Source organism: Choristoneura fumiferana, chromosome 26 (genome assembly GCF_025370935.1).
Source record: "Choristoneura fumiferana chromosome 26, NRCan_CFum_1, whole genome shotgun sequence".
Taxonomy (NCBI): domain Eukaryota; kingdom Metazoa; phylum Arthropoda; class Insecta; order Lepidoptera; family Tortricidae; genus Choristoneura; species Choristoneura fumiferana.
Window position 1 is genome coordinate 348,594 of NC_133497.1, and position 27,997 is coordinate 376,590.

Genomic DNA, 27,997 nt, shown 5'->3' on the forward strand with positions numbered 1-27,997 from the left:
ATATTAAAATTTATAAATAGATTCACAAATATATGCTATAAATACGAAAGTTTGTAAGTCTGTCTGTTTGTTTGTTACCTCTTCACGTCTAAACTGCTGAACCGAATTAAATGAAACTCGTAATACAGATAGTTTGAGTTCCGGGAAATCATATATGTGAATCTCCCCATCACGCGACGATTTCGACATCGGCGAAATGCACGATTATTAGATTTTAAAGTGTAATAAATTCTCTCTCCATTATTGCCATCGAAATAGTAAGTACTACGTACAGCGTACAGCTAGTACTTGCTATTTCAATGATTATTGCACAAAAAAGTTCACAGACGCGTGTCTCAAGCGGATGGCACTCGCGCTCGCACTGGTCCCAACCGGTCCGAGATATCGTGGCCGTGAGCAGTGTCTATGTGTGCGTTGCTCGAGCGCGTATTTTCAAAATGGCTCTATGAAAGTAGTAGTTACACCTATCAGCGTGAACAAAGCCGCGGGCAAAACCTAGTATTTCTAAATCTATGAACAATAAAACGCAATCAATAACCTCGCCGACATCAGTTCAATTATTTAAAACCCTCTGTCCCTGACAATAACTGGGGGTAAATTGTTTATCAGTATCACCGGGTTAATTACAAAGTTAACAAATTAGTTACTCAACCTGTTAGAGAGGGCCGCCGTTCGTTACGGAGGAGTTTACGATGTACGAGTATATTATACCAGTATGTGATCTTATTAGGCGCCGGTAGACATTTAAGAGTAGGTACAGTTGAGTGCAAAGATATGGATGTATCTAACCTTTTCTAAAATATGTACCATCAGCCAAATATGTGGTCTACCACCCTAAAGTTGATAATCGTTTGCATGTCATAAAACAATAATGCCAATATATATAACATATTCGTTTGATAGGAACTTGTTTAAAAAGTGATAGACCACTTATTTGGCTGATGGTACAGTCAAGGGCAAGGATATCGACACGGCGACAAGTTACAGAAATATGTATACACGACTTTATGCACTGTAGGCTGTGTATACATATTTTTGCAACTTTGGCTTTGGCTGTGTCGATATATTTGCCCTTGACTGTACCACAGGCTCATATTCCAACGTTATAAAGCCGTGCTAACATTTTTGAATGGTTTGAAGAGATACATATTTTTTAATTTTACTTGACTGTATAGTCGCCAGCCAGATATTGGAGCGGCCAAGGTGATCAAAAATATGGAAACACTAGCTTTTGCCTTTTGCCTTGCCTTTGCATGTGCTGATATTTTTGACCACCTTGGCCGCTCCGATAATATCTGATAGCGACTGTACAGTCAATTAAAATAAATAACCTAAATAAAATATATTTTTTACGGAACCTTTATTACCACCCGAGTCCGACTACGCGACTCTTACTTGACCCATTTTTTTTTACTTTTTCATTGGCATTAACTCTATATCCTTCCATAGAGGCGTCTCCATCGTCGGGGCGCTCCACGCCGGTGCCCGCCGCGCCCCCCACCGCCGGCACCACGTCCCCCTCCCCCTCGAAGCTCTTTGTGGGGGGATTGAGCTGGCAGACCAGCTCGGAGAAGCTCCGGGAATACTTCGCAATGTTTGGAGCAGTCACCGACGTACTTATCATGAAGGATCCTGTTACACAGGTGAGGAGCATGGTAGCTGGAGATCCATGGGAACACTCACTGCCCCTAAAACAAACAGGAAACAAATACACTCTAAAAAATGGAAATATCTGTTTTCTAAAACGCCCATGGTGTTTCCCGGCTGCTTCCTAAAATATCCGGACGTTATTCATTTCCTGACACATCCAGGCAGCAACTGTTTCTTAAAATATACATAAAGGATCTGTTTTCTAAAACGTCCGGGAAAGTACAGCTTCTTCAAGCATCTGGACATTCGTCTCCAGAAATATCCTGGAAACATCTGTTGAATTCTTCAATATCTGTGAAAATAGCTAGCTATTCGGAAATATTAACACAGACGTATTCTCGGTTAAATACTAGACCATGCCATAATCCTAATGGCATCATCACCCATCGTCTGTCTGGTTCTTAGAACTCTGTGTTTGGATGTTGCGGGAAGTGCATTGTTTTGAATTTGGATATTTCAGGAAACAGATCTATTACATTGTAACGTTAGTCCGCTAAAGGCATCCGTAGACTAAAAGAAGTGACAGACTGAAAGGAAAGGCGAAGGAACCAACATTATGGCATTTAGGGATCTTGGGAGATTCGAAAACATCCCTTTAGTCCGATGTCGAAGCCAGATTAGATCGCACCGTCCCTTTCACTCGCGTATTAAATGACATAAGCGTCAGCGGGACGGCAATACGAAGTTCGAGTTTTGCACTTCGTAGGGCCAGTTTCGAAATGGAAAAAATATTCCCGATTCGAAGCTGGTTACGGAACGGGAACCCTTGATCCTTTAGCCCCATTCCTTAAATCTTTCCCATTTGGTAGCTAGCTTACTATACTTGGCGCAGAATGTCGCTGCACGCGGGGTCATAAAACGTGTTTTGCGGAGTGTTGTGCTTGCGTCGAGCAGACGCTATCGATAGAACTAAACTAGTACCTAATGTATGCGCTTCAAAACAAATAGAAGATGATCAAGAAAAAACGGTCAATTTTTATTATTTACTAGCCGTTTCCCGCGGCTCCGTCCGCGCAGAATTGGTTTGTCGCTACCCCGTGGGAACTATGCCGTTTTCCGGGATAAAAACTATCCTTTGTCACAATTTCACCTAAATCGGTTCAGTGGTTTGGATGTGATGAAGTAACAAACAAACAGACTTGCAAACTTTCGCATTTACAATATTAGTGGGATTTTTAATGAGGTAATTTCGAAACACTGGGTATGTGGAATTATTTAATTACAATAATGTGGGTAGTATTCAATCAAATACTGAGTTATTATTATTAATTGCCTTTCCATTCATTCTTTGAACTTTGAATAATCAATGACATGTTCAAAGTCAAAGTTTTATTTGTTCAAAAAGCAGTTACATGGTTAACAAAACATTTGAAAACTTTTTGCCGCTTACACGGCATGATTTCATCTACATGTAGACATGTTGCCTTATTTTTACAATAACATTAAAACTGTTGGTGTGAATATTCTTCAACCGCGACATCATTTATCGATAACATCGATAAGATACGCGCGTTGTGCTTGTGCTTCACTAAGCGTTGCCATAGGATCCATAAGTGCGAGTGAGCGCGCGATATGCTCCACTGTGCTCGCTGTTTTTTATTGCTCCGCGTGCAGCGACATTCTGCTAGGAATATTGGCGAATCAGAACAGTAGACTATAATATATTATGAGAATGAGGACGATTTAAGAAGGTGACAAAATGGGACTGTGGACGAAGGCATCCTGAGCCGTAGAGAGGCCTCGGAAGACAACTACCTATATTTACCTATTCTGTTTCTACCTGTCAGACAGGTCAATGGATGTCTTTAGCTTGGTGTGACACCAGTGGTTGCGGCTATATTAATATACTGAGATATAATGTACAGGTTGTTTAAACGCTGAGGTCTGGCGCCATCTAACTCGGGATGACTATACTTCGTATTTTTTTAGCATTATAAAAAGGGTTAACAGTCTTGACGGGTCGGCTGCCAAGAGCACAGTCAACGGTATCGGCAATTTTAAAAAAATATTAGTTTTTCTTTTACAAATATACAATTTTACTCGCAAATGTGAGGAAAAACGTTGTATGTCGCACGGGCGGTACTAGAATTACGAACATCGACTCATTAAAGCGCTCAGTCTTCGACTTCGGGCTTCTAATAGACTCGTTCGTAATTCCTTATTTGCCGCGCTTAAGACACAATATACTATAATACTCGGTGTGCCTGTAATATGAGCAAATAATTAAAACATTCGTCAAACGGAACAATATCAGTTCAGCAACTTTAAAAAAAATAGTTTTTTAATTTTTATTACACTTCAAAGTTTATTCGAAGAAGCAATGTAAAGCAAAATGCTTGATGTTTGTAGCGTGACAGGCGACGTCAGTTGGGTTTAGGCTAGAATGCGTAAGTACATTGATTACAGTATTTAACTTGTATGAAAAGAAAAAATCGAAGGACTCCATTATTTTTAAAAGTCGCTGAACTAATGTTGTTCAGTTTGACGAGAACGATCTATGTACGCCCGGTATACTTTACCTTTACACTGTTTTACCTTGTAAATTAATATGTTGACTCGTAATTAACTTTTGAAAAGTAAGAGTTAGACCATTAGTTTTCTTCACTCGATACCTAGATGGCGCCAGTTTCTCAATTCATCATTCGCAGTTTCTATTATCGTCAATTTAAAGGTGCATTCATATTTTTATGGTGAATCGGGCTTTAGGCTCTGTTTCCACCAGAGATGTTCGTGAATCTGTTGAGAGGAATGTGTTTTTGTTGAACTAATAGACACGCAAACGCTTCAGTTAAATGCCGACCAGGAATATAAAAAACCTGACGCGAAGGCAGCATTTCTACGTTTTATATTGCAAAATTCTTTACACTTAGTATACGATACCTACCAGTCATATTGACGAAACGAGAGTAAAAGGGACGGTACGATACAAACTTCGATTTTCGAATTTTGTAGTAGCCCCCTGTATTGGCGGGTAGCCATATTTTATTCAGTTGTTTTCTTAGCGTCTTGCTGTTGCTGAGCTGTGAAGTGTTTGGGCACAAAATAGTTAAATTTTTGCATTTTTTCCCTCGCAATTTATGAAGATCATTGTGTGTATTACGGGCCGTAAGGGGATTACAAACTCGGGTCATTAAAAGCCCTCCGCCTCCGACGTCGGGCTTCTAATAGACTCTCGTGAGTAATCCCCTTCTTACGCCCCTTAATGCACAATGTACTATTATACATTGTCAATTATTTTCCTTCCAAGGCTATATGGTTAATGTTCGGCATTTTAACGCACAAAAACATAAAATAACACTTTAAAACCACCAGTGGAAAAAATTAGTTCTATTGGTTTTCCGCGATATGGCGAGGTTTTTTTCTGGTCAGCCTTTACCCATCCTCGCACGGGACCGCTCTGGTGGAAACAGCTGAGCGGAGCGAGGCGAGGTAAATGAAGCGTTCCTATTGGTTCATTACAAACACATTCCTCGCGACGCATCCCCGCACATCTCTGGTGGGAGCGCGTAGCAATGGAAGGTTATCTTCATTTCAATGTGGTGATCGATCATCATCCCAGCTTATATACGTCCCACTGCTGGGCACATGCCTCCTCTCAGAACAAGAGGGCTTGGGCCATAGTTCCCACGCGGGCCCAGTGCGGATTGGGAAGTTCGCACGCACCATTGAATCGCTTCCGGGTTCGTGCAGGTTTCCTCACGATGTTTTCCTTCACCGCAAAGCTCGTGGTAAATTTCAAATGTAATTCCGCACATGAATTTGAAAAACTCAGAGGTGCGAGCCGCGGTTTGAACCCACGACCCTCTGCTTGAGAGGCGATAGGTCAAACCACTAGGCCACCACGGCTTTCGGGTGATCGATCATATTGTTTTTAATTTGTCTGATGTAAATAAGCTACCACTTGCCCCGTTTTACCATAAAACTATGTCTCCATTCAATGATTACTGTATCTTCAAATTTTATAACATGTAACGCGTTTTAAAACGCGTTGCATTGAAATTTATCATAAAAAATTACATTATCACATAATAACATATTTGTTTGTGAGACAGACGTTTAGGCAGGCGAAGACGGATATACAGCCCTTGGGTCAGTGCATAGTTACAAGGTTGATTGTTAGGTGACCTAGGTAGTTAGTAGGCATCCTGTGCTACCATAAGCAAGTGTACTTCACTTACCCCAAACCTACTATATAGTATTGAAACTAACATTTCGGCTAATCACCTTTTTCTGTTGAATAAATAAGCAGTGTCTTAGAAAAATCTAATTACCTAGTCCATAAGTTTGATTATCAGAAAACATTGCCCACGTTTTTATTCTTTAGACAATCATACAAAAATGAATACTTCTGATAACCTCGTAAGGCCCAACGTTCTAAATTTAGGGCATGCATCAAAGCTAAAGTCAAACTTCACTAATAAACATCAAGTTTCAAATTATAATGTTCAAAATTTGACGCGGGTTACGTACGAGGCTTAAATAAATAATTCTAAGGCGCCGTTTTGATACTTAGCAGATACAGAATTCGATCCTTAGTAAAATGGTTATATGCTACCGAAACCTAATTTTGGTTCATATATATGTTACAGAAAATTTGTTATTATTAAATAAATGGGTCAAAATAAATAGTATCGATATACCTATACTTCGTTTGGATAGGTATTTAACTAAATGTAAACAAAACAACGTCAAATGGCGTCTTAAATATTGAAATTCCCCCATTAAACTATCTAAACATTTACATTTCTGTATTGAAATACTTACAGTAATCTTAGTTTGTATTATAATGCCAAATCTGGCAGCTGAAGTTTGTTTACATTTGTTTTTTTATTTTATTCCACTGGATGGCAAACGAGCAAGTGGGTCTCCTGATGGTAAGAGATCACCACCGCCCATAAACATCTGCAACACCAGGGGTATTGCAGGTGCGTTGCTAACCTAGAGGCCTAAGATGGGATACCTCAAGTGCCTGTAATTTCACCGGCTGTCTTACTCTCCACGCCGAAAGCACTGCTGCTTCACAGCAGGATTAGCGAGCAAGATGGTGGTAGCAATCCGGGCGGACCTTGCACAAGGTCCTACCACCTGCAAAACCAGCTGTAGTTAAATACCTATCCAAACCAAGTATACATGCCAACCCAACCCAACAGGGCATCATTTTTTGTACTTTTTTGTAAAAGGTGTTGCTATAAATAAACACTGAATACCCTGTAGTAACGCCACGAAAAAATCGACCTCACCCAACGTTTATATTTTTTTAGGCTTCATAGTTTCGGTTGGTGTTAAATTTATTCGTTAAATTCATTAAAAAATGGAGCATGTATAAGATGCGTGTGCCACACTTTAAAAAAGGTTAGATCTGGTTCATTTAATGAAACAATCGTAGAGCTTACTCGAAGTGCCTATTGTAACCTACTATATCAAATGTAAGTATGTATGTACTCTTTATTGCGCATAAAAATAAAATACAAAGAAATACAAATACATAGAAAGGAGAGCAAAGGCGAGCTTATCTCTAAAAAGGGATCTCTTCCAGCTAACGTAGTTAAGAAAAAAAAATGTTATATTTATCAGTAATTTTGAACCCCTAGAAACATAAAAAAGATTTTTCACTTCTCATGCTCGTAAACTTCGTATTTATGCTGGATCTAGGCGACATAAAATGTCTTTTTTTGCTCTAGTGCATAAAGTAAAATCTTCGTCTAAGATCAAGGCAATCAGGTGTACATAGCAACAAACAAAGAAGTTTCTACATATTTTTTTAGTAATTTTTAATTTATAAAAACAAAAATTTTGTTAATCTAAATAAATCAATAAAACTATTAAATATAATTATTATAGCAATGCATATTAAAGAAAAGGTGCCTAGTAAGTGAACAATTGTTTCCACTGTTGCTATTTAATTTCCTCTCAATCTAAGTGAATAGCAGTGTAAACTCGAGCATTAAACCCACTTTCCCCTCGACATGTCTATCCAGCCTCACCGTACGGGCTCCGGTTGCTATATGAACGTCTCGGGTAAAATGGCTCGTTTTATGCTCTCGTTGTACAATCTACTATTTTTATATAACCCGAGTCAGTCCCTGACAGTTAACAGACAGACTTACACTGTTTATGGTACGCACTATAGTTGGGCTATGGTGATTAGGTACACTAATACTAATACATAGACTGGCATGCTAGAATCACTAATTCTAGATTCGACTATGATCCATAGACTAAAACTTCTTCAATGCTGTTTCTTATCTGTGACTTCGAAACTCTGGTAGATCCCCCTTGTCTTCCGTTAGTGTTGCCATGGTTATAAAATGGTAGTTTAGTAGTTATTGTTTTAAATTAGAATTTTCTGTTCGTTTTGTGTTGGTGCTGTTTGGGGTTCTTATAGTTTGAAAAAGTATCCGTTTTGGTAGAATGTTTTACATGGCAACTCTAACTTGATTTGAAAACTCGATTCTTGAAACCATTAATTAGTTTAGTATCCTGATCACGTGAGAATAGTTACACGAAGATTTGGTAGAAATGTAATTTTTAGTAGGTTTTCTCGCCGATGTAACACTTGCCATGCTCAAAAATGGTAGTTTTTGGTAACAATTGAGTTTGCTCGAATAGTAAGGGAGTGCTAACATTATTATGGGTTGCCGCAGACTTCGAATATTTTTACAATGTTTCTATATACTGAATAAATATTATGAGTGTGCATTTTGGTGAGCGTGTTGGGGTAATTCCGGACATGGGGTAATATTTTTTGGGAACGCTTGATGAAGGCAAATTTGACTTTGTAATTCATTATCCTAATATAACCACCATGTTTTCCATAATATAAGTAAGTTTATTATTTTATGCTAGTATTGAAATATAATGTATGCGCCACAACCTAAAAAAAAAAACTTCGTATGTCACGAACAAAAATAGCGGAAAGTTTTTTGGTAAAGTTCTGGCCTTGTCTGATTTTTTTTAAGTTTGTAAAGTAAACAATGATGTGTAGGTGCTACTTATTTGCTATGAGCAAATTTTATATCAAATTTGAACAATATCCAAGAAAAGCAAGTGACGATAATATTCACGTACATTGGAAAGTTTAAATCGTCACACTTCATTTTGCCCCATGTCCGAAATCACCCCAACTCATTTCACCCGGTTAGCTAACTAGTTTTGTATCCATCAGTTGGTCTCGTATACAGCATGTCAGACCCTGTATCACAAGAGCGTAACATAGAGGGGTGGATAGTCACGTATTTGAAGTAAATAGTCTATAAACTTGATCCTCGCTGTCTTATCACAGAATTGATAGGTCTTGACCCTTTTTTTACACCTGTCAGAGCTCCTAAAAATATAATAACTGTGTCCCATCCGTGGGGTTTCGAAAGTTTTCATTAAATACAGGGGTAATTTTAAACGTGATAGAAAATTAGTGTATCAAGCTCAGTTTAATGTCTGACAAAATAATGCATTTACTCATTTGTTCAAATCAGCGATACAAAATTAGGCCCTTTCTACGTACAAAATTACTATTACTGCATACATTTGAGGGCCAGATTTTTTGCCGCTCAGTATACCTAGTTTGATAAAATGTAGAATGTTCATACTTTGTGGAAATTGAACCATTCACGGTCTCGATATACGGAAACCACAAATTTAATCAAACTAATTATAACAAACGAGTTAATGCATTATGTTGTCCACCATCACCTGAACTTAAAACAGTAATTTGTATCACGTTCAAAATTTCACCCTCTGTATATCTATTCAATACCTTTCAGTTTGCTTTGAAGCTTTGACACTTGTTATTTTGTATTAAAAGTATCTTCTTGGTCGGTCTGTAAAGCTATTCAATAATTGTAGTAATTTTTTTTTTAATGGTAAAAGGTCTATTGAAAACCTATTTTTTGAATTTTCACACGCATGTCTCTTGTTTAAGTTAGACTATGCCGTGTGAGACCGATATTCATATAGAAAATGGGGTGCTCTGGGGTAAATGTAAACTTTTGGGGTAAAACCGAATACTTGAAATAGCCTTTAGTTTGAAATTACCCCAATTTTGATTGAAATTACATGCGAGTGCAAAAATCAAGAAGATACTTCAGTATGTAACTAATTTTATTAATTACTAGTGAGTTAGTTTTAACATCATGCCGTCCAATCAGTTTATTTTGAAGGTGGCGATTTTTAATTTTGTTTCTCTAGTATAAAACATTTAGTCTAATTTTTTTTGTCAGAGTATGCTATCAATACCATGTAAACTACTATTAGACAAGGCAAAGTTAAATATGTTTTCTGTCAACGTTTATATCATTATAACAAATTGTGTCGATTTTAGTATCTTGTTTCGCTTTGATATTTAGAAACTAAAATGGCAGTTTTAAATTCTGTTTTTTAGAAACGATGTAATTCGGTAATTTGTTAACATTCCGTAGGTAATTTTTCAGTTATCTGTATTCGTTTAGTATCTGTTACTTGTATTAAAATCGCCATGTTCGAACTGAAATTTTAAACTTGTGCCACTAGCGTGTGGAAGTGATTTGTTTCGTTATTTTATATGTAACTCGGTGAGAGGAGTGGCTAGAAAATCACTTAAGGCCTGAAAGTCTTGCAGCCAGGGCTTGGAAAGCGGTACCAAAAGTGCCGATGTATACACCTTCAGTACCGATATTTTCAGTAGATACTAATGCTAAAACCAAACCGAAATTACTGGTATTAAAGCAGTATATTCCTGTTTTTTGGTACTGTTTTCATCCCCAGCTCTAACCCACTCGGAAGCCAAAGCTACTTTCCCAGCTACCTTACAATTTATTACTCACATGGCAAATTTGTTAAGGATACCTACTTAGCTGATTACGTCAACTTGGCGTCCCAGTGGCTTAAGGCCCTAAGAGACTGAAATCCTTGTCCATAATGGGGCATGTACGGCTATGCCCACTGCCCACTGTCATTTAAGACTGTCACCCAGGCCTCTGTACACAATGGTGATGGAATAGAAACAACAAAAGGACGTACGTTAATGAGACACGCTGATCATAAAGTTCAACTGAGCATAGATACTTCAATTTCGTTGTTAAATTTCGAGTAGCATCTGGTAGTTCGGTATATAGTCATGTATTCAGCCTTGTAGATTCACTAAGTGCTTTCGCGTGGAGTTTATTTTACAACGCATTCTTGTAGACTCTACAATGTAGAGACATCTATCGGGTGATGGTTATTTTTTTTAAACAGGCCTGTTTCCGCTATTCCACGCTTGCTGGCAGCACATTGATTGCAATTTTCATTTGCGTACCTGCGCAATAGACTTTATATACTTTTGTCGTAAAATTCTAATTATAGATACTATCAGTTCAGAAATTATTACTTTTTTCGAATAGAATTTAGGACCAGTAATCGCCAAGATTTCAAGATCGTATGTGAGCTTTTCCAGCGATACTGGTTTCGGTGCAAACAGATGTTTTCTGTTGTTATTTCTATTCCGTGACGGCCTATACCGTGCCATTGTGAACAGGTGCCTTCAACGCTTGGGCATCACTTCCAAACGCTAGCACCACCTTGCCACACCAGCGTTCTGAGTCCCGCCGCGCGCAGCGTTCGCGCGGCTTCGGCTTCATCACGTTTCAGGAGGCCGCCTCCGTGGACAAGGTCCTCGCCGTGCCGGTGCACACGCTCGACGGCAAACGCATCGACCCCAAACACGCGACCCCCAAATCGGCCCCCCGGCCCGCCAAAACCAAGAAGATATTCGTCGGCGGCGTCGGCCAGGACACCTCCGCCGAAGAGGTCCGCGCCTACTTCGCCCAGTTCGGCCACGTGGAAGACGCGGTGATGCTCATGGATCAACAGACCAAGCGTCATCGCGGCTTCGGGTTTGTAACTTTCCATTCCGAGGAAGCCGTCGAGCGCGTCTGCGATATACACTTCCACACGATAAAAAATAAGAAGGTCGAGTGCAAGCGTGCGCAGCCGAAAGAAGCCGTCGCCGCCGCGCCGCTCGCTTTAGGCAAGCGCTTGGTCCTCCGCCCCGGGAGAGGCCTCGTCTACACCACAGCAGGTGGAGTAGGAGCGGTGCCCACTGTTGGAGCCGCTCACGCGTACAGATACGCCCCGTACGCGCTGCCAACAGCTGCCACCGCGGCCACAGCCTTGGTCGCTCCCCCCCAGCCGGCACCCCCTCCCACCATGCCGCAGTTCGGCGCGGCGTACTCCCTCGCCGGCGTCGACATGTCATCCTTCCAAAGCGTCGACTGGGGCGCCATGTACGGACTACCCATGTACATCTAAATGGTAACACGCTAAACGAGAAAAAACCCCACCCGCCTACGAGAGGTTAGGTATTTTTATTTCTTACAATAGTTCCTACGTTCAGTTCGTCTTGCCGGAGCGGCCGCAGAATCAGTATTCTTTAACTAATTAAGGTACTTACGGCTCATTTACTTAGGATTAAGGTCTTTTACTCGACAAGCAATACTTGGCCCGATGCGGGAACTATATCAAAGAATACGCATTTCGTTTTTTTTTTTAAAGTTAAGTAAGAGGATCTCAGATAATTTAGTTTGCGGACTAATTTTCTTATGTGTTGGATTTGTAGATAGTGCACGGTTGGGCATATGATGACTTTATTTATATTTAACGAATGTATTTTGATGAATCTCATGCAGCTCTGTACATCTTTATTAGGCATATACGTCCGGCGTCCAGTGCGAACAGTCGGCCGTCCTAGAAATTTCCATCAGTATTATATTTTAGTGCCATTTTTGCAGACAAAATTGTGCCAAACTTGTAACTTTTTCCCGCCAACTGAGCGCTGTCTTTGCTATCACAATTTCTTTCTAACGGGACATCTATTTACAATTTAATCTAAAAATACAGCCAGTAGAGTAGTCGCATAGCCATATCCTTCGCTTCGAGCATCAGCCAGCGGCCCTCTGATTGGTCAATAATACCCACCTCGTGTCTCCGCCAACCACCCACGCGAAGCGCTCAGTTGTAGCCACTGCACTGCACTAGGCGCCGTTTCATCAGCTCACAAATACTCTCTCATACATATCTAACGTGTGTGAAAAGCAATCTCATTACATAGTATTATATGTATTACTTATTTACGTAGTTATATACCTACATATGTAGCCGCACTCGTTCAGCGACCATCACAAGCCTAACATCGCTGATACGTTGTGTTAGTTTAATTCGAATTTAGTATAGTTCAAGATATGCTACTAACACCTTATCTGACAATAAGCTAAGTGTTAAGCCTGTAGTATTGTCACGGTCGCCTGGCTTTGCCTGGATTTAGCCCCATTTTGGGCGCCACTTTATTTTTAATTCGGCTATCACTCCAAAGTCGTACTGATACTGTAATATTTAACTTGTTGGTTTATTCATTATTCCAAAATGGACTTTTCTCGATCTTTTTTGAAAGCTTTTGGTATGTGATTTTACCTTTTTAGGAGCTTTTTATAAAGTTTCAACAACATAACTGCACTTTTAATTGAATAGGGTTGGTCCTTTTGAGTATTATATATTTTTAAATGTTTCAAACGAATATTAGTACCACTTTGGCCGAAGCCAGCTTTAGGGCGAGACCCTTTCAAAAATACGCGCGAAATTACATTTATTTATTTAAAAAAAAATTACGTACTTATTCACGTACTTAGTATTAAAGAAATGAAGCAATACTGTAGTAAATGCAATACTGTGATGAAAAATAGTATTATTCGATTAAAAGACGATAATGGTTGTGTTCGTGCAATTTCTAGTTTTAAGTGGGGGCTTGGTCTCGGAAAAAGTACTTAAAAACGGATTATTTTCACCGGGCAAAGTCGGGCGATGCTGTAAATAAGGTAATTAGTTCGCGTCTCGTACCGATATTGGTGGTACACTCGAGAACGATCTTACTCAAGTAGGCTAAGGACTGACTTGAGTGCGATATCGGTCTTTAACTATTGATATAGCCCTGTGCGACTGTCAAAATGATTGTTAATTATATCAAGGGACCTTGGAACCAGTCATAAAAAAGTCTGCTTTCAGATCACTGCAGATAAATCGAAAGACACATTAGAATCTTTCTCATTTTAAATTTTAAGCTGGGTATCTCTTGAATAAATGAAGACAGCACAAGGTTTTATATCAATGTTTTTTATTTCTGTCAAAACAGGTCAATGTATGTAGAACATTTGACGCGGACTTGTATCTTATTTACCATAAAAAACGGCAAATTTTGAGGATCTGTTCCCTGCAAAAGAGATATTAGCGAAATCTATATTGGGGGATGCTTGAAGGGCTATCGTAGAAATGAGCATACGGCTGGCAGCCCGAGTTGTGCCAAAATGAACAGAGGTTTATGAAGAAAATATTGTGCAATGATATTGCTGGATTGGGAAAGGACGATGCCATTGGTCAATACTTTCTCGCGCGAAGCTCAGTTTTGTAAAAACCATCTCTATTTCAAATTGAGTCAATTACTTACGCGTTCTGGTTGTAAACAAATACTAACCTAAAATTTCACTTTTTTCACTAAAATCACAATTAAACCCTAAATAAAACAAACTTCAGACGCAAATTGGACTGATTGTGAATTTCTTGCTTTAGTTTGTTTTATTTTAGTGATATATTCTATTTTATTGGTGAAAGTTCAAATTTTAAGTTATCATTTTACTTACAACTCGAGACATGTGAGATTAAGTTTAATCTTGTTTAGAAAAATCGCATGCTGTTGTCTCGGTAACAATTCTAGAAAGTTCCATTGCCAATTCCGTAAGCCTCTATTTTGTATAAGTTTAAAATGCTATACAAAATTGAGTTGCTGCTAATAGTTTTGCCTGGTAAATAGTCAACAGGTTATGGCTATATTTTGAAGCTTGGTACGCAGAGGTGCTCGTTAATATACCTTTCGCAGTGTAGAGACCCTTTAGATCAGATCGTAATGTTATAGATATAGATGATCGGTATAGCGCTTGAAAACTGTTGTCTAGCTTTAATTAAAAGTGTTAAAGCACACATATTCTGGATACCGTAAAGAGTTCTGTTGTTGGTTGGTTGGGTCTACTCTAATAATTATTCGTGATAGACTTTTATATTCTTTAAAAATGATTTAATGTTTATTAACGGTTTTTAAGGAAACTAAAAGTCTATAACGAATAATTATTAGAGTAGAAACATTAACTTCTATATTAAGAAGAGTTGTATCAGACCACATTTTTAATTTTCATTCAATTTTTATGGAATACTTAATCGAGAAAAACTAATTAAATGCAACGTTGCCAGCTCAGCAGGTATAAACGCTCTTAAAGTCGAACCGACTGTAAAATGGTCTGTACATTTTTGTTGATGCTCGTTTAGTTTTTACCAAGTACAACAATTTTTTAGTGCTACGCTGACCATCATTACCTTTCGACCTGTTCTTCGATTTTGTCGGATTAGCGAGAGTGCATGTCGTAGCGTAGACGGCTGTAAACCTACCTGCCGAATCGGTGGCCTGATTTGTGGATTTTTTATTTATTTTGACTGGTTTTCGCAAGCTTTTTTTTTTATCTGAAAGTGGCAATGCTTATTGTATTTAACCACTTGTGGTAGATTTTTTAAAACGTTACTGGCCAAATTGCCCCTTTGGTGCCGGGTAAAGTTATTATTTTATTAAAAGAAGATTAATGAAAGCTTGTGAAATGTCCCGAAGATTGTTTATTTTTGTTGAAGATTCCACGTTCATTTTTCTTCACAAATCAGACCTACCGAATGCTATATCACATGTATACACATACCTATCCTTATTATTTAGCATATTCTTAGTATAATTAGGCTAGAACCTCTTGAGATTAAAAACGCGACGTTTCCTCTTGTCAAACACGTTATATTACTTCTGTGACATTGGCAGCTCTGATTCTGAATAAAATCCCATTTGAAGGTAGTTGTGGTTGTGATGTTGGTACTATGTTTGGTACTGGAGATATATTTCACTTGAGATAGATTCTCCGCGTGTTTGCCGCGACGAAACCCCACGTCTCTCACCCAGTGACACCTTTTGTATATTAGTATTACTTTTTCCTGAAATTCTCAGTATTAGATTGATATTATTGTGATGTCCTACACTTTTAGTAACCCTGGACCGCTTACTGTCTTGCCAAACTTAGAAGCGGTGGCCTTAGTTTTGAAATATGTACTTAATATTTTCATATTATATATCCCCTCTGAAGCACCGCCACTCGCGGTGTTTCGGCAGGTTAACAAATTATTTATATTTTTTTCTACAACCTGTAAGTTACACTGGTAACTGGTATGCGCCGTCGTCCGTTGCGTTTGCATTTTGTTTGGTTGACGACGGCCGGCGGCGGTAGGCTAGTAGTAGCTATTTTGTATTTAGCGAACTTAGATTTTTGCCCGTACATAATTGTATGCGATGGAGCACTTAGAGTACTCGATGTGTCATTACATGGATAATATTAGAACAATAAAGTGTGTTTTATTTCGCCAGCCGCTAAGCGTGGGGTAGATGTTTTGAGCTGGGTTATGGTATGTTCACATTTTCCTTCTCTATAGATAGTTTGCACGTATTTTGTTGGTAGATTGCGTGTGACATTGCAAAAATTTTTGCCCCACGTTGGGCGCCACTTTACCTTTGAGCGTGAGTATGGGGGGTGGGGGAAGGAAGCCCAATAGTGGTAAGTGGGCGAGGCATGTGTGTAATCATAATAGTTAGTCGACGCGTCTTGTATCGCAACTAACAATACAGCTGGACCTTGTGGACAGTAGTTAAAGCATGGTTGGCATGGACTTATACGTAATCATGATGGATCTTCCAGTTCATTCACTGTCAATTTCTCATAAGGCGTTTGCCACACGTTGGTTGTGAAACGTGCTATTAAAGTATTTTTTTCAAAGATAAAGCGGTATCATTCAGGCGTTGCAACCGCGTCATGTCGGCTGGACCGCCCCAGTCACCTTTTAACTTTGAAAGAAATATTGGATAAGTAGACACGTAGTTTAGACCGTGTAGTGACGCTTCGCTTGAGGCCTAGTCTTCCTGCAAAGGACATAATTTGCCAAAAGTACAGGCCAAATCTTAGCCAAAAACTCAATTCTTTGCTCAAATTAACTTCCTTAAATCTTTCTAACTCATCAACAACCTCATCGTATCAGAGATTCGAGTTTTGAGAGACGCCATTTTGTTTAGTTTGATTAAAATGGCGGTACCGCCAAAACGTTACGCCGGAGTAGCTTAAGGTCGAGACAATAATCTGAAGGGACGTGGCCAACAAGACGCTATCATTTTGTAATCGCCGTTGACGAGATACATTCCTCTCTAGTCATTTTGTTAAAAAAAAAGAAAAAAATTGTTTTGCGGGGACACTCAACTGCTGAGTCTACTCTTGCTCAACTTGTCTTGCCTAGATGTATTATAGTAGTTCGTTTGACGAGTCAGCTTGCATAGTGACGTGCCATACACAACCACAGCACGGCACAACACGGCGCTAGTGATGTCCCGTGCTTCGCATCCAGGTACACTGGACCAATGTGAACAACATTAAATATATATTCGTATAATAAGGTTAAGATATACATGGATTAATATACAAATTTTGGATTGGTATAATATAATGTATGTTAAACAAAAGGTTAATATTACGTTGTGTGTTTTAATGTATGGCAAATGCTAGAGTAGTGATGTAGTGTAGCGATTTTGAAGTTTTACATACGTATAATATGGATAAGTATGACTAACCGAAAGCAATAACATATTACTATATTCACGCTGCGCGCGTTGCGGCTTGTATAGCTAGAGGAGGGCGCATAGTTCACGAGAAACCGACACGCACGAGCAGAGCACGGCAACGCGCGCTATACATGTTAGATTATTATTATACACGAGCATACAATATAAAATATTTAAATATTTTTGTATAATAGGATCGGTGTATTCAGTAGCAAGTTGGTAATTGGTATTTAAACGTTATTCATCGTGTGATACATGTGCGAACACTTGTTAAAAGTGAGAGTTTGTGATTAACTTGTTTAATATTTATGGCATGCGCCGCTTCAGGCGTGCGGCCATCTTGTTTTATAGACGCGACAAAATGGCGGCGCTAGAGTCACGGCGGACGGCTCGGTTGGATATTCTCGTTAATTCTAAATGATAAATTTAAGTATTGTGAATTGATTAAGTAGTCACTTGATATTAGCTGTTTTCTCTTGTATGGAGAGTTTATGGCCTACTTTATAAACGTAAATAAGTAACTTTAGCTTGTTTGTAAGGACGCTTCGGCTGTCACGTGCCGTGACTCTGGCGGGCTGCCGGCTCTGAACATTGCAAATCCATAAGCAGGCTGTATTAACATTCCTTTTTATGTATATTTTGGTCGTAATGGAGTTGCATTTTTTTATTTATGGTAGATTACCTATTTATCGATTTAATATAGTTTCTCATCTAAGATATGTTAGAAATGGGCTGTTTTTTTTTATTACATAGTATACACTGACTGCTGTAGATAAATACATTGTGCAATATGTAATCGATTTTTGTCTGTGTTTCGAGGTATCCCGTAGTGGGGCGGGTCAGTAGTTTAGTCGGCTGACAGTAGCTACTGGTCAGACCTATGGTCCCGGAGCATAGACTTCATAAATTAAAAACACTTTCTAGTCTTTAAAACGATGTGCAATTGACATGCATTTAATATACGAGTCTATGAATTGGGAATTACTGCTGTACTACTAGCTTTTTTTGCAAATAATACCGAATGTTTTGTAAAAGTAATGTGTTAAACTTGTAGATTGGTGTATTTTTCCAGTAACGCCTTTCTTGTTCCTCTAAATATTTGATCACGATAAATCAAAAGAATGAGAATCAAAGTGATGTTGCACCGGTCAACTTGGTATGCATTCTATTTCTTCCCTCGCACTTTAAATTTACCTGAATTATGCCATAGATTCAAAAGGGGCGTTCGATCCATAGACAATTTTAGGCAATAGTAAATGGACTACTCTAGCGTCCCCTAGCTAGCGCCCGCTGTAGTGCGCCGGCCGCGCGCCTCTTCAACGCAGTTAATGGTCATCTTCACTTAGAAGTCTTAGAAATAAATGGTAACAAACACAGCTGTTCTTTCATTTATCGCTTCGTTTTTACCTTCGATAGATACAGTAAATAGATACTGAAGTGTTTCAGTAGTTGTGGAATGAGCTTGCCCCCAGTCGGGCGCCAGTTATATAGTTCTACAGTTTTTTTGGTAGTCTAGTTTTGGAGGAGTGGACAATGCATGTCTGGCGGAGCTGTGTGCATGCGCGACGGAGGTGCCCCGGATTCGAAGATGAAGACTACGTGGTGAGGCAATACTGACCCTAAAAATGAGTAATACTGGCGTTTAGAAGTGATATTATTATTGGAATCTTTACGCAATCAACACAAAACATGAACATTGACGTTAACTTGGAGAATACGACTAAGTGTATAAAATCTCAATACTATTTCGTTTCTAAATCTAATCTATCATGAGATTGTATCTATCACTTCTATTCACTAATATTATTCGTTGTTTTCTTCTAATTTGATGGAAATTATGACGAGCAAAACCAAGATGCCTTCTACAATGACTGCCTTTAAAACGAAGTTATTTATTGCATTTCTTTTGCCGGCGAGTTTCCATCAAGCAAGGCATTTCAATTTTCTTCTAGCCCTAATATCGTGTAACACGAAATCAGTATTGTCGTTCACTATTCAGATACGCTGTTCATTGGCTTAGACTTTAGTACCCAATCCAAAGTGCATCCCAGTATTTTAGAGTAGACTATAGTTTAAAATTGTTTTGGGTGCTGGGCGTTATTTAAAAGTAGTTTAGCTGAATGGTCGATTCGATTTTACGTAAATCCTACGAAACAATGTAATGTAATGAGACTTACCTATTCGGGAGTTGCTTGTTATTTTTATAAATCTCCGTAGTAGTAGACTCTTTGTAGTTTGGATTTAGACCTAATAAAAGCATATCAACCGAGAGATACCCCTGTGAGACACAATCGAGTTGTGCCTTGTTAGTTTTCTATTTTAAAAACAAGAAAATGGTAGATTTTTCTAGAAGTAGTACCTACATGGACCAAAGACAATTAGTTTTTGAATAAACGATATTTTTTGTATCTTTTATTTTCTGTTGAACAAAATGTGATCGATTTTCGTAAATGAAATTAGGAATTTTTCACATGTATTAGTGTATTTTAGAAGGTAAACAAACTGAAATTTTCAAGTACAACGTACTTCGTTTTGTAGTAGTACAAACTAATTTAAGTAATGTAATTGCATCGATTTTATGTCACTTGTTAAACTGACACGTCTTCCTAATGAATTGATAAAATTATAGACTGATGATAGTCACCCATTTTTTATTTGTTGATTTATCCCATTTTCCTGGGATGCACTGATTTCTTTATTCTACGTAATCTATGTAAGAGCACTTGTTTGGATCTGTCAGTTTTGCCGCCTTTTTGTCTATGGCAGTATAGAATCTTCTTTAAAATGTTGGTCTGAAAAAGTGCTTCGGCACCTAGCAATTTGAGGTGCATAGTATGTTTTCCAAGTAGTTGAAGTGTTCAGTAGCGTAACTCTAGTACAAGGAACAGTGCAGTGCCTCATTGTGTGACAATATCACCATGGTTCAATAGTTAGTACCTGCGTAAACGCGTAGCACTGGCATTTAATAGAATCTATGAAATTGTAACTTTTCCATGAAATTTTCTCTATGACATATTTTTGGTGACAGAAAAACTAACGACTGTTCAAAAATTCAATTACTTAATAAGCTTTTTTTGTCGCCCAAAATCTATACTTCAGTATCATCGAGAAGTCGTTTCTAAAACTTTTGACTTCTTACTAGTCATTTGTGATAAAATATTTGTGAAATTAATTTTGTAACTAGACTAGGCATTTTTGTTTTATATCTTTTTTCTAGTTTATTGTGAGTTTCGATAAAAAAAAACCCTTTTCTCTCAACTCGCAATAAGATGAATAATTAGTGGATTTACAACCCTGACGTATCTGTATATAATCTAGATTAAAAACATTGTTATTATTAATATTTGCATTTAATTATCATGTAGGCAACCTTGTATTTAGGGGTGATTTTAGATTATAGGCTCTCTTAAATTTGTCTTTGGAATTTAAAAAATAATAGTTTTCCAGCAATTTGATGTAGTTAAAAATCTTGGATAAAATCTTATTAGTACTGGAATGTTTTAGTTTGATGCGATTGATCTAAACCAGGAAGGTTTGCTACGTGACTTTAAGTCTTTCACTGAAGAAAAAAAATGTTGCAGTAACAACGACTATAGAACAAAACGCGCAGTAGGTACCTGCAGTATATTTTTTACCTAGTCTGTACACAAATTGATTCCTCGGCTTTTACAACGTCGACCACGACGGAATAAGTAAAAAACTTGTCATACCTACAAAATGAAAAGGATTGTTTTTTTTGTAAACACCTTGTGTTAACAATCAATTTGACTTTAATATTGCGTAGCAAGCCCTGTGGTATAGGCGATTAGTGATTGGAACGAAGTGCCCCTCGAATTTGTATTTAATAAACAGTATAATATACCTAATCGAAATTATTCAATATTTACATCGTTAGTTGTAGCTGTAACTCTGTCGAATACATAGATTTTTTACTTCTACTTACTAACTTAAATGCAGTTTAAATATACGACTGTGATTAAATAAAATGGCTATTACTGATCTGGCAATCTTTTTAGGCTGGCAACATTCCGAAGCGGAATTATGGAGGGAAAGCAACGAAAAGGTTGGACGCCATTTTGTTTAGTTTGCGTGATATTTTTCGTGCTAAAATTTGGAGTGCTTTTATCATTTGCGTCAAGCGATTCGACGTTACGTCACAGTAAGTTGGGTGTGGTTAACATCGGGTTTTAAGTGCCTTCTCCATAAAGAGAAAAGATCTAGTATTAATGGAGTAAACAAGCACTTCAAAGTTTTAGACACGAGTAGCGTGGCAGTTTATCAATAAGCGATCACTGAAGAGATTAAATCCATATTGGTCACATATCTTGGTACTGAAATAGGTAAGTACAGTCGAGTGCAAAGATATCGCCATTGCAAAGTTACAAAAATATGTAACAGACTAAAAGCGGTAGGAATAAAAAAGCAATAAAAACTGTCAAGACTGTCTCAGTACTTCTCAAAGTGAACAACAGCTCAGCGTAGGACGTCCACCAACGAGACCGACGGATGCCCAGAGGCGCTACTACGAAACTCGCAAATCGAGTTCGTATCGTACCGTTCCTTTCACTCGCGTATTTAATGACATAAACGTCAGCAGGATGGCAATATGAAGTTCGAGTTTTGCACTTCGTGGTATAGGGCCTGGTTAAAGTCGCGGGTTCTCTGTGGATGCAGGCCGCTGCCAACCGAAGCACTAGGTCTATCTATGGGGGTAATAGTACCTTTCACTGTACAAAAGTGACGTTTAGGCATAAGAATCGTGTACGTTCTCTGTCTATCGCATAACTCGTGACTCGACGCGTTGAGTCGCACTGAATCGCCTCAACGTTGAGGCCCGGTATACTTGTAGCTAATGGCCTAGTGACACCCCCTGCTAAGCCTTATGTCTAACAGTGGTCGTCCTAACTTGATAGGTTACAGCTGAAAAACAAACTTGTAGGTTACCCGAATTTAACCATACTAACGTGATACAGCGCCGTAGGTTCACTTGACTTGCAATAGCAGTAGAACGACTCTGTAGGTAATCCATTCCATTGTTGATACTTACCCTTTACCAGGCGAAGGGATATATTTCTCCCACATCTTATATCGGTTACCGTAGTCAGGTTTTAACTCCAAACCTCCTACAAAATATTTTGTCAATCCCTGAAAATAGTATTTTATGATCTTCATTCACAACACGCTTCTAAATCGCGTAATATATCTTTGGCAGCCGTTTAATTCACTTGAACTCTTAATTTCAGTAAACTACGGAGAAATTCGAACACTTTCCTTAATTTTTATGAAACAGAAGTACATAGGTCGAACAATTTTTTGATTTTGTAGATTTTGAGTGTTGAAAGGTAATGTAATCGTAAACATTGCTAAATATTCATGCATTATTGTGTACCTATGACCAGAATTAGGATGTGAGTTGACATTATCCCATGGCCTTATTAGAGTTTAACTATGCGGGAGCTATTCTTCCCATGGCCCGGTAATTGGATTCAAATATACCTACATTATTGGATTTTGACGCGTGCCGCGAATGAAGATCATAAAATAATGTTTCCAGTGATTGATATAATGTTTCGTAGTAGATTTGGAGTTAAACCTTGACTATTATAAGATGTGGGAGGAATATATCCCTTCGCCTGATCAAGAATATATAATAAGACAAAATCGAGTATGACAGTTAAATACTTAGACAGGCGATGGGATAACCGTAACCCACATTTTTATTTCTGGTTTAAAGGAACATCTCCGACTTTCGTAAATACATTTTTGCAAACGGTTGTAACAGTATCTAAAGTACGTATGAAGACACGCTAGCTCTTAGGGGCCTGGTAAAGGGTTAAAAGAGTCCCCAGTACGATCGCGTCCCTATACAAACGTAGTTTCGTTCTAATTTACAAGCAGCGCTATAGATCAAAACGCAACTTAGCAGCTATAATGGGAGCAGCCATTACGATGCTCTTAGGTTTGGTTAAAATAAAATGTAACGGAAAAAACAATAACAAATTTCCATTTGTCATAACTACAGAACTTAAAATTAATGTGATTTTATTTTGTTACATTGAATATGAACGAAAACGAATTATAAACATCAAAATAGCTACTCCCATTAATAGTCGCAAAGTTTTATTTTGTTTTCGTGTGTTGTTTGTAATTTAGAACGAAACTACTTTTGAATGAAAATGCGATCAGCGGAGAGCGTGGGTACTGGCATGTAATGACGACTCTTAATTGACAATCCAATTTAAAAAAAGTGATACTTCGGCTAGGTATTTACCTATTTTCGGGGTAACTTTTGAGGCTTTGAGATTCAATTTATCGTTACCTAACGAATTTTCTGTTCTACGCTAGCAACGAAGCAGCGCAGACTCTAGTCCTTGATCAAATCAAAGTACAGCTAGATCTACAAGGCGCGATCATATTTTTTTGCATTGGATAGTGGTGCCTCTACAGCGTATCAAAAATACAAACTGAGACGTGGATGCACAGAAAAACCAGAAAAAGAGACCAGCGCTGAGAATCGATCCCAGGTCCTAAGCGTTCCGTGCTGCGTGCCATACCCCCTACACTACCACTGGACAGGAGTACAGACACGAATTTCTCTTATGCACACATATCACAGGTTGCTTTTTTTCCTCTAAAGCGTTCCTCTTACTCTACTCCAGCGGGGCTACTACTAAATTCGAAAATCGAAGTTCGTGTCGTTCCGTCCCTCTGACGCTTATTTAATACGAGAGTGAGAGGGACGGTACGATACGAACTTCGAATTTCGAAGTAGGCCCTCAGGATCGGTGTTGCGACGAAGATACTATTTCAAAAACGCGATAGTGAAATTCGAAGCATATAGGTAGGTAGGTATCTACTTGTTGAGATTTTACAAAAATTAAAAAGGTTCGGGTGCCCGGACCGGATCAGAACCTCATGGCTTTGTAGGTATACGAGTACGTGCCGCATGCGGATTCGCGGTAGTTCCTTTGCCTGTTCCTTCGAAGGAAATAATAACGAAGAACTGCGTTTATTTTTGAGCCTTTGTTCTTTTCGCAGTGGCACCTTCAGTTCTTGCAAAGGAGCAAACACGAAAAAATAAACGCAGTAAATAAGTACTCCTTATCTCTGTGAACGAACTAGTGCGAAAAAAAACGCAATACAGTTCCTTGAAGGTATGCCAAACTACCAACTGCACTACCGTAAACTGCTTCAACTTTGCCCTCTGGCCCCAACATTGCCTGATTCGATTTAGAGTCGATAACTCAGCACCTTTTAGGTTTTAAACTTTTATCCCCCCGTAATAATAATTCCCGTGTCGATAAAAGTTTAAAACCTATAAGAGTGCTAAGTTATCGACTCTAAATCAAATCAGGCAATGTTGGGGCCAGAGGGCTAAGTTGAAGCAGTTTACGGTACCTACATCGAAGCATAGCATACCTACCACAGTATATATAATAAGCTGTGTACCTACATTCTACTATTAAATAAGGGCTAAAAAGAACTTTAGGTAGGTACCTACTTTTAAATAAGTACTAATTTATTAAATTTAAAACATCTAAGTACATGATTTTGGAACTGCCACGTTACACTAAGAAGTTTATAATACTACACTGGAGATTGCAACGCCATAATGAGTCCTGAAAAAGAACATATAATTTTACACTATCTAATTTTCTAGGGCAGGTGAAAAATGCTTCAAAAAATACCAAAGGTCCTCAAACAAAATACACGTTTTTCTGAAACATTAGATTTGTCGCGATAAACACTAACTGTACTAGTGTTTACAAGTGTTTGAGGGGGGCTAGAACTAAAATGCAAGTTTGTCCCGTACGATAAGGACGAACGAATTTTGCGGCATCTAAAATAGTTTGATTGTCCTGTACTAGTGTTTACAAGTAGCTACTACGAAATTCTAAAATGAAGTTCGTATCGTACCATCCCTCTCACTCTCGTATTAAATAATATAGGCATAAGCGGGACGGCAAGATACGAAGTTCGAATTTTGCACTGCATAAGCAGTAGGTATAGGGCTAGGCGGTGGTTCTGAAACCGTGTCGATAAACAACTGAAAACTTCGCTCACACGACCTCGTACAGTCACCTGCATTAATATCTGCCACAGCGGAGCGTGCAAAAATATCTGACACTTCCTACCGGCCCTAGAAATAGAGTCGCATCAGCACGCTTGTTGTGTCAGATATTGGTGCTGGTGACTGTACCACGAAACTAAGTAGGTACTAGCTGGGTACAATCAGTGCCCTAATATAAGTATCCACTTTTCTATGCAACTAAAAAAGTGGATACATAAGTTAGGGAACCGACCGTATAAGAACCTATGTGGAAACGATCAGAAGTGCATGTAGAGCGATACTTATCGTGTTTGTTTCGACGCTAACATAATAATCGCGTCGTTGCCCGTTTTTTCGTCTGTCCTAGAAAAATCATAATTAAATTCGCGACTTCTAGCTCCATCCAGTTGTCGCAGAGAACAACTGCAACATCCTGCATCGCAATATCGAAGTTTTTGCTTCGGACTGGGTCCCCAGCATCTGCCTGGAAAGAGATCTATTCTCTATTATTCCACATTTAAACACGGGCGTACAAAGACTAATCAAATGAATAACAACGCCCCATAACCTTTTTTGGCATCTCACTTACACTTATAGGACATTTTATTTAGCAAGCCGAAATTTAGCCCGAGATATGACATCTTTGACACGGGTTATGCCTACCTTCCACTGCGAGAGGTGCGGCATCCGCACAAACTCGGTTTAACTTGTACAGTATTACTTAATCTGTGGTTTAATACAAAGGTGGAAGCTTCTTCTCGCGCATGGATGCTTAAATTATATGCAGTGCTCACACACAACTCGCAGTCTAACACAATGAGGGCTACCGTTTTTTGTCTTACTAGATGGCGCCACTGTTGCGTGAGGTTTTTTTTTTTTTTTTATTTGACTGGATGGCAAACGAGCAAATGGGTCTCCTGATGGTAAGAGATCACCACCGCCCATAAACGGCATTTTAAGTGCGGCTTTCAAAGTCTGTTATTACGGGCGTGAAAATAAAGTTTAGATTAAAATCATATTTAATACATCTTAAAATCGTACCGTATAAATATCGAGCAGCCACAGTCTTGCGTAGTCCCGTTTTGTTCGGAAAAAAAGGGAAGACAAAAGTTTTCGAAAGACAACTGTCTCAAAACACAGACATTCATTGCCCCTTATCGCATAATTGCCATAATGAATTTCAGGTAATGCAAAATATTCACAAAATTATACTAATTATAAATAAACACGCTTAGCTCACCCAAAAACTATGAGATTTGACATTTCGGAGACCTCACGCTACACTAGCGCCTCTAGCGGCGAATTCACACGCGATAAAATAATTGTCAAAAGATAAAGCTCGTGGTAAATAGTGATGTAATTTCGCAAATGAATTTCGACAAACTCAGGTGCAAGCCTGAAGTTGAACCCACGATCCTGTATTTGAGAGGCCACGGGTCAAACCGCTCACAACGGCTGTTTAAATATTTTTTGTTAAATTGCAATCTCCATTGTAGTATTTAAACTTAGCGGTTAGCCGTAGTTTGTATAAACTAGTTAATGATTCGCAAAGAGATATAACCTAGCTTTGTGTGTATCACCGGTTGGTTCCGGGTCGGTGTCGCTAGATGGCAACACTGCTGCGTTCGGAAAACGAATAGCATAAGTAAATGGTTTACATTCTGAATAGTTGTTTTATTTATTACTTACCCTTTTCATTAACCTCCGACGCAAAAAGAGGGGTGTTATAAGTTTGATCGCTATATGTGTGTATGTCTGTCTGTGGCACCGTCCTAAACGGTGAACCGATTTGAATGCGGCTTTTTATTTGGAAGCAGCGTTTCTAGCGATGGTTCTTAGACATGTTTTATCAAAATCGGTTCAGCCGTTTTTATGATATTGAACTTTGAATTCACAATGTCTGGGGTTTTCCAACTTTTTAGGGTTCCGGAGCCAAAATGGCAAAAACGGAACCTTTAAAGTTTCGCCATGTCTGTCTGTCTGTCTGTCCGTCCGCGGCTTTGCTCAGGAACTATCAATGCTAGAAAGCTGTAATTTTGCACGGATATATATGTAAACTATGCCGACAAAATGGTACTTACAATAAAAAATTAAAAAAAAACTTTTTAGGGTAGGTTCACCCTATAGTGTCCAACCTATAGTGTGGGGTATCGTTGGATAGAGATTTTAAAACCATTAGGGGTTTGCTAAGACGATTTTTCGTTTCATTGATTTTTTTGTGAAATATTCAACATTAAAGTGCATATTTTCATTAAAATCGAGCGTCCCCCCCCCCCTCTAAAATCTAAATCGGTGGGTGGAAAAATTTAAAAAAAATCAGGATGGTAGTATCCAAGTACTTAAAATAAATAATAAATAAATATCACGGGACAATTCACACCAATTGACCTAGTCCTAAAGTAAGCTTAGCAAAGCTTGTGTTATGGGTACTAAGCAACGGATAAATATAATTATATAGATAGATACATACTTAAATACATATTTAACACCCAAGACCCGAGAATAAACATTCGTATTTTTCATACAAATATCTGCCCCGACACGGGAATCGAACCCGGGACCTCAAGCTTCGTAGCCAGGTTCTCTAACCACTAGGCCATCTGGTCGTC

General features: G+C 38.6%; 1 protein-coding gene across 2 annotated transcripts in view; it reads left to right on the plus strand.

Moving 5' to 3' along the window:
• The window catches only part of LOC141442947 (RNA-binding protein Musashi homolog 2-like), a 198,075-nt gene extending 179,361 nt beyond the window's left edge, over positions 1-18,714 (plus strand). For both annotated transcript variants that reach the window (XM_074108144.1, XM_074108147.1), the window contains exons 3-4: positions 1,450-1,643; positions 11,221-18,714. In XM_074108144.1, coding sequence (XP_073964245.1) covers positions 1,450-1,643; positions 11,221-11,913 — 887 coding nt within the window. In that variant the 3' untranslated portion in view covers positions 11,914-18,714. The remainder of the gene's footprint in view (positions 1-1,449; positions 1,644-11,220) is intronic.
• Positions 18,715-27,997: the final 9,283 nt, after the last annotated feature.